Here is a 12,293-nt window from a genome sequence, read left to right as displayed (position 1 = left end):
CCACTCTACTGAGTCGGGGGCCGGCGCTCGGCCGAGTGGCTGTCCGCGAACGGTGCGCGGGGCTCGGACATGGCCATTACGCACGCCCGGTCTGTCTGGAAGTCTACGCCGCCACACGCTTGGAAGTTTGTTTTGTTTAATAAAGAGCCGTTTACCAAACCCACGTCTATCCTTGTACTTTGTTAACGCTACAATATAGTTATATAGTAGATCTGTGGAATAAAGACGAGGCTGACGTCAGGGCGCACGCGCGGCGATGTTGACAAAGGACGAGGAATTTGATCGATGGATTTAATGGAATTAAAGTGCACGGATGGTTTGATAATATTATTGGCTTGTATTATAGTTATTTGAAATATAGTTTATCTATCGTTATATGAGCCTGTGGAATATTTTGAAGTGCAAGCGCCCTCAGCCGTGCGCACCCATTGTTGACAAAGAACGATCGATGGATTTAATGAATTGGAGTGACACCGATGGTTTTATAAACATGTTATTCATGTAATAGTTGTCCTTAATCACTCTATATGTTACGTCAGGCCCGTTCTCAGCTCTTTGTTTGTGTTTGTCACGTTAGCATACCTATCGTTTAGCCCAGGGGTCACCAACACGGTGCCCGCGGGCACCAGGTCGCCCGTGAGGACCGCATGAGTCGCCCAAAGGACTGTTCTAAAATTATCTCAAATAGCGGCACTTGTCAGTGAGCTGCATCTATTTATTTTACAGTCAAACATCGATTTTCGAACGTCCCGGTTCTCGAAATAATCGGAATTCGAACAAAAAATTCGAGATTTTTTGCTTCGGTTGTCCAACAAAATTCGGAGGTCGAACCTCACGAGATGAGCCGGGAGGACCCGAGAAAACCCGACCGCGCGGCCCGGATGCCGACTGACTCCGTTGTTATTGTATTTTCGTTACTTTGAGGATTGTAGTAGCCCCTAATCATGCCTCCAAAGAAAGCAAGTGGGAGCAGTAAAGCCATCTTAAAACACAAAGACGCTCCTAAAGCAATGCGACGAGCGCCCGGCGCGCTGCGGTTGCGCGATCGGACCAAATTAAGCTCCCTGCACACTGAGGTCCACTCAAATTTTGGAAAGTCCATTAGGACTTTGAAAATATTTTCTAAATTTCAGCGACGGCTATGTCACAATAATGCGACCAGCGCAGTGCAGTTGTGTGGTCGGCGACGCGCTACGGTTGCGCGTTCGGCGGTGCGCTGCAATTGCGCGATCGGACAAAAATACGCAAATGAACAAATGCGCGAAAAAGGCGGGTTTTTTTGGCTTGCAACGGATTAATTTTTATTCCATCATTTGTAATGGGAAAACAGGATTCGGAACTCGAACGATTCACTTCTCGAACAGCCTTCTGGAACGTATTGTGGTCGAAAACCTAAGCTCCACTGTATTTGTAATGGGAAAAATAGATTCGGAATTCGACCGATTTGCTTCTCGAACCACCTTCTGGAACGGATTGTGGTCAAAAACCAAGGTTTGACTGTATTTTTGCTATTCATGTTAAAATCACACATGTGAACTGGAAATGACAATAATAACACATAGTGAAAGCCAAACTGAGCAAATTGGCTATTTCAGAAGTGTTTGTCACACTGGTAGCCCTTTGCCTTAATCAGTACCCAGGAAGTAGCTCTCGGTTTAAGAAAGGTTGGTGACCCCTGGTTTAGCCTGTTGTTGCTATTTAATGAATTGGAGTGACACCGATGGTTTTATAAACATGTTATTCATGTAATAGTTGTCCTTAATCACTCTATATGTTACGTCAGGCCCGTTCTCAGCTCTTTGTTTGAGGTTGTCACGTTAGCATACCTATCGATTAGCCTGTTGTTGCTATTTAATGAATTGGAGTGACACCGATGGTTTTATAAACATGTTATTCATGTAATAGTTGTCCTTAATCACTCTATATGTTACGTCAGGCCCGTTCTCAGCTCTTTGTTTGAGTTTGTCACGTTAGCATACCTATCGTTTAGCCTGTTGTTGCTATTTAATGAATTGGAGTGACACTGATGGTTTTATAAACATGTTATTCATGTAATAGTTGTCCTTAATCACTCTATATGTTACGTCTGTCAGGACTCGTCGTCCCCGATCGTTTCATAGTTCTGTTCGTGTGTCTGTGTGCTCGCCCCTCCCCTCCTGTGTGCCCATGATCAGTGTAATTATTCCCACCTGCCTCTCGTTACCTGTCGTGTATATAAGTCCTGTCTGCCCCTCACTCCCTGTCGGATCGTTGATGTCGTCCCGTTTGCTGTCCTTGTGGTTCCTGTCTGTTTCGAGTCTGTTTTTGTTTGCCATCGGTTAGCATACCTATCGTTGGAGCCTCGGTTTTCGACCACAATCTGTTCCAGAAGGCTGTTCGAGAAGTGAATCTTTTGAATTCCGAATCATGTTTTCCCATAACAAATAATGGAAAAAAATTTAATCCGTTCCAAGAAAAAAAAATAAAACGGCTTTTTGAAGTATTTTTTCATTTGCGCATTTTCGTCCGATCGCACAACTGCAGCGCACCGCCGAACGCGCAACCGTAGCACGTCGCCGACTGCGCAACTGCACCGCGCTGGTTGCATTATTGTGACAGAGCCGCTGAAATTTAGAAAATATTTTTAAAGTCCTGACATACTTTCCAAAATTTAAGTGGACTTCAGTGCGCAGGGAGCTTAATTTGGTCCGATCGCGCAACTGCAGCGCACCGCTGAACGCGCAACCGTAGCGCGTCGCCGACCGCGCAACTACACCGCGCTTGTCCCATTGTTGTGACAGAGCCGTCGCTGAAATTTAGAAAATATTTTTAAAGTCCTGATGTACTTTCCAAAATTTAAGTGGACCCTAGTGCGCAAGGAGCTTAATTTGGTCCGATCGCGCAACCACAGCCCGACGGGCGCTCACTGTCGCATTGTTTTAAGAGCGTCTTTGTGTTTTAGGATGGCTTTACTGCTCCCATTTCCTTCCTTTGGAGGCATGATTAGAGTTGGTGCAATCCTCAGAGTAACGGGATTGTAATAACGAACGGAGTCAGTTGGCATGCAGGTCCTCTTGGATCATCTCGCGAGGTTCAACAACCGAATTTCGTCCGACATCCGAAGTAAAAAAATCTCGAATTTTTTGTTAGAATACCGATTTGTTTGAGAACCGGGACGTTCGAAAACCGAGGCTCCACTGTATTTAAGTTTGCGTCCCACTGGTCCAATTCGGCTCAAAGCAAACGATTCCATGAGAAACTTATTGTGTGTCTTTGCCATACACATATTATATATTTTTTTCAATATGTTGTGCGGACTTACTCGCAAGGCACTCACACGCGCACACGCACAGTGGCCCGGCAGTGCGCCAAGGACACGTGCGACCTCCTCTGGGGTTTCGATTGAAATTGCTTCGCAGTCTCCGGGGGGAACGTTGACCTTCTGCCGCTCATCGATCGGGCGTGTCAATAAAAATGATCGACTTCATTTGCATCCGACTTAGTTAGCATTTCGCATCCACCTGCGCTGCTTGATATTTACGCGATCCATCGGCCGTTTCTGACATAGATAGAAATAGACATGCGCAGTTTGCAAAAGTTTGTTCCAAAGTTTGCTCTTTGTCGTTGAGTAAACCTCAGACATTTGCAACTTTGCAGGCGACTGAAACAAATGACAAATGGAAAAAACAGAGACTTTTTTGAAGAGCAGAATTGCAACACACAGCGTCCTTGTCAAGGTCACCTCAAAATGGAAGAGAATGCGCACGAGAGTTGCTCGCAGCGATGGCTTTGGTGAATGGGATAGGAAGACTGCTCCCTTTGCCTCCCTTGTTCTTCCTCCCTGGATTAATTGCGCTTCCGGCATTGATTGATAATGTCTATCAAATAATTGATTAATTGTCGTGCAAGCAAACCTTATCTTGTTCTTTGGCTTTTATCTTAGCCGTGTTGGCGTGCAGCCTTTAACTGTACGGCGCCTCCACACCATCCGCCATCTTCTTTGTCGCTGATGATTCTTAAACTTGATGGCGGCACCATCAAATTGAAGGCTGGTCCCCCAAAAAAGCTTTTTGACAAAGCAACGAGTCCTCGACCGGATTTATTTTCCGCAATAACACGACGCAAGAAAAGACAAAATTAAATTACAGGTTCGTTAAAATGGCGGAGCTCATGTCAGTAAAATTTATGCGTCAAAAATTGCAGGAAAAAAAAGCATGATTTCTTTAATGCATCATACAGCAGCAGTTGCTTGGTCAACTTTCACAAATCTAGCTAATTGTGAAAGTCAGCATAAGGCTGAAGTTTCGCGCCAAAGACGTGATCAGTGATGATGCGCAGCCGATAGTTGCATGGTTGCCTATGACGCCCATTGGAAGGTCACACTGAGCGACTTGCACGGAAAGGCCCGGTGAAGATCCACAATCATTTTCAAGCCACGTACGCTTCTAACTCCATTCAAGTGCGGAATTGTTTGGAAATGAACGTGCAACTAACACGACGCTACATGCCAACTGAGACGTCACAGCGCCGCCGATTAGCATAATCCTGCCCCCACGTCACCACCGACCACTTGCCCTACTAGGCCGGGTGAAGATACAGAGCCATTTTTCAGCTGGTGACTTGAGTGACTGGGTCATTGCAATACATATCTCTGCCACATAGTGGCGCTCTACAGCACAAGCTGTGTTAAATAGTCATACCACATTGAAAATTACTGAAAATCTCAATGTAAACATTGGGCATAGAAACAAATTTTATCACTGAGCAGGTCGTATTGACAAGCTTTTTGCATACACATTGCGTACACGCTCAGCTCGTCACTAATGACTTATTAGCTTTGTCAAGGTCAAGCCTGGCCTTGGTGCTTCCATTAAAGCGAGGAGTCCGCGGCATGTGCACGGATAGGGAAGCGTGGCTCGTTCGCGAGCTGACGCGCGCACATGCACGAACAGAATAGCGGACGTGCGTGCGTGCCGTCAATGAGAATGTAAAGGAAGCTCATTTGTTGACAATCGTGAATGTTGACCAAATGAGATTAATTAAACAGGCCCCAATTGGACAGAAAAGAAAAAAAGAGAAGCCAAAAGCAATCACACGTAAAAAATAGACGGACACACATGTGGCAGTATGGACGTCAAGATTCAAATGCAGATGTTGCCCTTAGAAAGGAGAGCAACATCTGCATTTCCATTTTGCGCACCAAGAGGTATGAAGACGGCGATTTCCGGACTACATCTTGACCACCAGGAGGCAGTATAATACTTACATAGCCCAGACTGCAAACTGTCCAGCGCAGTAAGAGTTACACTTTGTACAATCATGAGGAATATGTTGCATTGCCGCTTACGCTCAACTCATTTTTTGACATCTACGCTTATTTTGTTAGCTACATGGACGGCGTGGACTGACCTGCGAGAGTCCCAGGTAGATGGAGACGGTCTCAGAGATGTAGAGGAAGCGGCCGTCTTTGTTGAGTGCAAATACAAAGCCATCCAGAGACTGGAAAGAAAACATACTACAACAATAAGGCAAAGGCGGGGTCAATAATCAATCAATATGGTCAACGCCATCAGCCAATGAGATCAATACCACATAAGCGTCGAGGCGCCAGCCATCACACGTTCGCGTTCGCTTGAAGGAGGCACCGACGCGTTGGCCAACAAATGGCAACACGTGCTTGTGATGGCGACTGACGTAGTGACTTTTGGGGGAGCCTCCCGTCACAGTTGCCGTTTGGCGCGCAAACAAACGCAATGGTCTCGTGCTTCCTGTGGAGACGCGCAGACGGGTGTGTCTAATGGCGGATTGATGTGAAGATCACGCCGTGACGCTCCGAGGGGGCCACGTATCATATGAGCGCACGCGCGCAGCAGATGTGTGCGCTTCTCTACATGATTGCAGTGAGTAAGCCGAATGACGCGTGCACAGGCGCACCTTAAAGTGTACCTTTGGTCAAACTGTATAACGCAGGCACTGATTTAGTTTAAAGTAAATGTACAATATCAAAAAAGAAATAACACAACACTTCTTAGGGACAAGAGATATATAGCCTGAAACATTGCCGTTTGACCGGCACTTTTGCTGCCTGGGGAAGAAATATGGTGCCCCGGATATGACGTCACAAAGTGGATTCCGTTTTGCGGCGCCCCAATCAGGCCTGTATACTACCATTATAAGAGATCGATTATGTTGAAATTTAAGGGTAATGTAAGTAATGATGTAGGAATAAACAAATACAACAATTAGAGCCCCCCCCCTTCGCACTGGCAAAGTTATCCGGCTGCCTAGTGATCTCGAGCCTGTCACGTTCCTGCGTCACCTGACTTCCAGCCAAGCCCCAATCAAGGAATTGCCAGCACCTGCTACAGCTCGTTCGGTCCCCTACTTAACCTCTGTGTATTCTGCCAGTGGTTGTCAGTTCGTCTACTTACCCTGGCCGTGACACAACTGCCTTTTTGTCCCCTTCTGTTGCCAACTGCTTCTGTAAACCGACCGACCACGCCTTTATCGCCGCCTGCCCCAACTACTTGCTTGTCCTTTGACCACGCTTCTGATCGCTGCCTGTCTCGACAACCTGCCTGCCTCCGACGACTACGCGCTGTGCTCTACTGCTCAGCCACGCCAGACCGCAAGTCCGGCGTTCCACTTCCCCTTTCCCCCTTTTTCAATTAAGGATTGTGCTGCACTTGGTCCCCCTGTCTCTGTTCCGTGACAGAGGCAGGGACAAGTATTGTATTATACAGGGATGAGAATTTTCCGCGGCTTCGCGGATTTTCGTGTTTTTTTCCGTCAAAAGTATTTTAGTGAATCGTGTAAATCCGTTGAGAAAATTATCTTTTTATATATGGGGGAGAGCGGCCGGCTACCTGGCCAGGCAACGTTAGCCTCGGCGACTCTTGCGGGCATACCCCCCCCCCCCTTCCTGTGCTTTTTCACATTTGCCATTCTCATCCCTGTATTATACAAATCAGCTTCCAAACATTTACTTAAAAGACTAATTGATCATAGCCGTTACTAAAATCACTTAACAGGAAACTGACTTCCCTGGAAAAATGCGCTTGCCTGCCATGACGGGAAACCAATGTAAACAAACCACAATAATCGCCCAGTAATTTATCTAAATCGGGGACAAAAACTGCTTATCACAGATACATACCTGTCTCAGAACAGCAATGTTTCATGACGCTGCTGCCTTTTCACATCAGTTTTGCTCTGTTTATGGGCAAAGATTGTTGGCACTGCACCAACGCTGGGGACGGGATTGGAGCCAGCCAAGATGCTATCAACTTGCTGACGTCACGCAGCTGCCTGAGCCGGGTCATAAACTAAGCAACATGGATGCTCCCAGTATTTCCATGTCACACTTACTAGAAGCCATTTATTTCCTACATGAGTTGCTTTTTTTTAATAAACTTTGGGGATTTGATTAAGCAATATTCGTTGAATAGAAAAATGTTAATATGGCTAATGACCAAAGGTACCCTTTAATTAATTACAGCAGCCATCTCACCTGACGATTGGCAGACAGTTTTGGCAGAAAAAATAACGATAACCGATTAATAAAACAACTTATAATGCCCCCCCACGCATGTCAATGTGTGCCTATTATAAACTCTCAACTTGAACTTTCTTTCAATCGCTCTGGCGCACACGAGTGAAGCACTCTCATAATCGCAACGTATGTGACATGTGTGCGCGTGCGCAGGTGTCCAAGTAAGCCAAGCCTTTTATCGGCAGAGTTGTCCTTGCATAAAATGACGTTTGTGTTCTGACGGTAGCGGCGAGCGTCGCTGACCTCACCTGTCGGACGTGGATTTTGTTTTCAAGGCCCGCTGCTTGTTTCTCCCATCAGCCTATTTGCATATTAATAACACGCGCGTGTGCGCTGGACCCGGAGGTGTGTGCGTGCGTGTATGTGTGTAACAGAAGGACCACAAGAGATGGCCACTCACACACATGTGAAGAAAACAACAAACACATTCCCTTGCCTCACACACACGCCGCGCCGCCATGCGAAATCACAGAGGCTCTGACCGCCTCCTAGTAATTATGCTAATTGCCCGGATGCCCTTGCCTTAATTTATGCACGGCTGCTAAGATAAATAAAAGGAAATTGCTTTGGATCTAACTGTATTCATTTCAGCATGCTAACTAGAACGCTAACGCCGTGTGTGTGAGCAAGGAGGTGGCACACATTTGTTTACCCTTCACAAATTCCGCAGGTAATTGCAATTTTGATTGTACATTTATTTATTTTATTTGTTGTGTGTGGACCGCTTGTATTGACTTAATGTGTGTGTGTGTGTGTGTGTGTGTGTGTGTGTGTGTGTGTGTGTGTGTGTGTGTGTGTGTGCATGTATGCGTGTGAGTCACAATAAATTGCTTTGTCCTATTAAGCAGAATGAAAATGTTGACAAAGCTTCAGCACTTTTGAAGCCATAACAAAACAACTTTGACTATATGATAATGCAAATGTATCTGCATAAACGCACGCACACACATATATATCGCCATCCATTCATCCATCCATCTTCTAAAGCTTATCCGGGGTCAGGTTGCGGGGGCAGCAGCTTTAGGAGGGACACCCAGACTCCCTCTCCCGAGCCACTTCATCCAGCTCATCCCAGGGGATCCCAAGGCGTTCCCAGGCCAGCCGAGAGACATAGTCTCTCCAGCACGTCCTGGGTCGTCCTCACGGTCTCTTGCTGGTGGGACATGCCCGGAACACCTCCCCGGGGAGGCGCCCAGGAGGCATCCTAATGAGATGCCCAGCCACTTCATCTGGCTCCTCTCGACGATGACCGAGCTTCTCCCCCTATCTCTAAGGGAGAGACCGAACACCCTGCGGCGGAAACTCATTTCGGCCGCTTGTATCTGAGATCTCGGCCCATAGCTCGTGACCATAGGTGAGAGTAGGAGCGTGGATCGACGGGTAAATCGAGAGCTTTGCCTTTCGGCTCTCTTCACCACGACGGACCAGTACAAAGTCTGCGTCACAGCAGACGCTGCACGGATCCGCCTATCGATCTCACGCTCTATCCTGCCCTCACTTGTGAACAAGGCCCCAAAATACTTGAACTCCTCCACTTGGAACAGGATCTCATTTCCGACCCGGAGAGGGCATTCCACCCTTTTCCGACTGAGGACCATGGTCTCAGATTTGGAGGTGCTGACTTTCATCCCGACCGCTTCACACTCGGCTGCGAACCGCTCCAGTGAGAGTTGGAGATCACGGCTCGAAGTCAACAGCACCACATTGTCTGCAAAAAGCAGAGATGCATATATATATATATATATATATATATATATATATATATATATATATTTTCATAGGAAGTTAAGTCGAAGCATTTTGGAGCTGCGTCGGTGCCTTGATTTACAACTATTTCGCTTATGAGTTTTATAAATTATGAACTCTGGCTTGTTATTAGTTTTATATATATTTTTTATATATATATATATATATATATATATATATATATATATATATATATATATATATATATATATATATGTTCTCACATCTCGCCCATTTGAGAACGAGAACACGAGAACAAGAAGAACAGGGGCAGTAACCCCCAAACTGGAGGAGTGGCTGAAACAGATCCCAGGAAAAACGTCTGACATCTCAGTCCAGAAAAGTGCAGTACTAGGAACAGCAAAGATACTGCGTAGAACCCTCAAGCTCCCAGGCCTCTGGTAGAGGACCCGAGCTTGAAGGGAAAAAGAGACCACCCACGGGGGGTGAGGAAAAGTTTTTTTTTTTTTTATGTATGTATATATATATACGTGTATGTATGTATGTGTATATATATATATATATATATATATATATATATATATATATATATATATATATATATATACACATACACACAGACACACACACACACAAGTACACACACACACACACACACACACACACAGTCAAACCTCGGTTTTCGACTACAATCCGTTCCAGAAGGTGGTTCGAGAAGCGAAACGGTCGAATTCCAAATCTATTTTTCTCATTACAAATAATGGAAAAAAATTTAATCCGTTCTAATAATAAAAATAAAATTAAAAAAAACGCCCATTTTAAGCATTTTTTCATTTGCGCAACCGTAGCGCGTCACCGACCGCGCAACTGAACCGCGCTGGTCGCATTATTGTGACAGAGCCGTCGCTGAAATTTAGAAAATGTTTTTAAAGTCCTGATGTCGTTTCCAAAATTTAAGTGGACCTAAGTGCGCAGGGAGCTTAATTTTGTCCGATCGCGCAACTGCAGCGCACCGCCGAACGCGCAACTGCACCGCGCTTGTCGCATTATTGTGACAGAGCCGACGCTGAAATTTAGAATATATTTTTAAAGTCCTGAGGTACTAACCCAAAATTTAAGTGGACCTCAGTGCGCAGGGAGCTTAGTTTGGTTCGATCGCGCCGGGCGCTCACTGTCACATTGCTTTAAGAGCGTCTTTGTGTTTTAGAATGGCTTTACTGCTCCCACTTGCTTTCTTTGGAGGCATGATTAAGGGTTAATACAATCCTCAAAGTAACGAAAATACAATAACAACGGAGTCAGTCGGCATCCGGGCCGCGCGGTCGGGTTTTCTCGGGTCCTCCCGGCTCATCTCACGTGGTTCGACCTCCAAATTTTGTTCGACAACCAAAGCAAAAAAATCTCGAATTTTTTGTTCGAATTACGATTGTTCAAGAACTGGGACATTCGAAAACCGAGGTTTGACTGTGTATACATATATACAGGACTGTCTCCAAAAATTTGAATATTGTGATAAAGTTCTTTATTTTCTGAAATGCAATTAAAAAACCAAAAATGTCATACATTCTGGATTCATTACAAATAAACTGAAATATCGCAAGCCTTTTATTATTTTAATATTGCTGATTATGGCATACAGCTTAAGAAAACTCAAATATCCTATCTCAAAATAGTAGAATATCATGAAAAAGTATACTAGTCGGGTATTCAACTAATCACTTGAATCGTCTAATTAACTCGAAACACCTGCAAGGGTTTCCTGAGCCTTGAAAAACACTCAGCTTGGTTCAGTCAACTAAATCACAAATATGGAGAAGACTGCTGATCTGACTGCTGTCCAGAGGACCGTCATTGACACCATCCATCAGGAGGGTAAGACACAAAAAGAAATTTCTCAAAGAGCAAGTTGTTCACAGAGTGCAGTTTCAAAGCACATCCACTCGAAGTCTGTTGGAAGGGGGAAATGTGGCAGGAAACGCCACACAAAGAAGAGAGATGACCGCAGCCTTAACAGCATTGTGAAGAAGAGTCGCTTCGAGAATTTCGGGGAGCTTCAAAGAAAGTGGACTTAAGCTGGAGTCCAGGTATCAAAAGCCATTGTTCACAGACGTGTCCGGGAAATGGGCTACAATAGCCGTATTCCCATGGTCAAGCCACTTCTGAACTCGAGACAACGGAAGAAGCGTCTGACTTGGGCTATGGAAAAGAAGCACTGGACAGTTGCAGAGTGGTTCAAAGTCCTCTTTTTAGACGAAAGCAAGTTTTGTATTTCATTTGGAAGTCAAGGCGCCAGAGTCTGGAGAAAGGCTGGAGAGGCGCAAAATCCAAGTTGCTCGAAATCCAGTGTGAAATTCCCACAGTCAGCGATGGTTTGGGGAGCCATGTCAGCTGCTGGTGTTGGTCCACTGTGTTTCATCAAGTCCAGAGTATATGCAGCTGGGTACCAAGAGATTTTAGAGCACTACATGCTTCCGTCTGCTACAAAGCTCTATGGAGATGATGATTTCATTTTCCAGCATGATCTGGCACCTGCCCACAGTGCCAAAACCACCAGTAAATGGTGTACTGACCATGACATTACTGTCCTCGATTGGCCTGCCAATTCCCCTGACCTGAATCCCATAGAAAATCCAGAATGTATGACATTTTTGTTTTTTTAATTGCATTTCAGAAAATAAAGAACTTCATCACATTATTCAAATTTTCTGAGAGAGTCCTGATGTCAGACATTCTGGATTCATTACAAATCAACTGAAATATTGCAAGCCTTTTATTATTTTAATATTTTTGATTATGGCTTCCCCTCCGTGAGTCGTCACCTTATCGTGGTGGAGGGGTTTGCGTGCCCCTATGATCCTAGGAGCCATGTTGTCTGGGGCTTTATGCCCCTGGTAGGGTCACCCATGGCAAACAGGTTCTAGGTGAGGGGCCAGACAAAGCACGGCTCACACAAGCCCCTTATGAAGAAAAATATAAATGGATTTCGTTTTCCCTCGCCCGGACGCGGGTCACCAGGGCCCCCCTCTGGAGCCAGGCCTGGAGGCAGGGCTTGAAG

The 12,293-nt window shown here is 45.4% G+C and overlaps 1 protein-coding gene across 7 annotated transcripts in view; it reads right to left on the bottom strand.

Moving 5' to 3' along the window:
- The window catches only part of npas3 (neuronal PAS domain protein 3), a 101,664-nt gene that overhangs the window by 51,888 nt on the left and 37,483 nt on the right, over positions 1-12,293 (bottom strand). For 6 of the 7 annotated variants that reach the window (XM_088400062.1, XM_088400060.1, XM_088400063.1 and 3 more), the window contains one exon: positions 5,389-5,478. In XM_088400062.1, the coding sequence (XP_088256188.1) occupies positions 5,389-5,478 (90 nt within the window). Of the gene's footprint in view, positions 1-5,388; positions 5,495-5,568; positions 6,125-12,293 lie in introns of those variants that run through there. The other variant, XM_088400067.1, reaches the window with a different exon arrangement.

This window comes from Syngnathus floridae, chromosome 16 (genome assembly GCF_059516105.1).
Source record: "Syngnathus floridae isolate MCC-2025c chromosome 16, RoL_Sflo_1.0, whole genome shotgun sequence".
NCBI classification, from domain to species: Eukaryota; Metazoa; Chordata; class Actinopteri; order Syngnathiformes; family Syngnathidae; genus Syngnathus; species Syngnathus floridae.
This window is presented reverse-complemented; position numbering and strand designations above follow the sequence as displayed.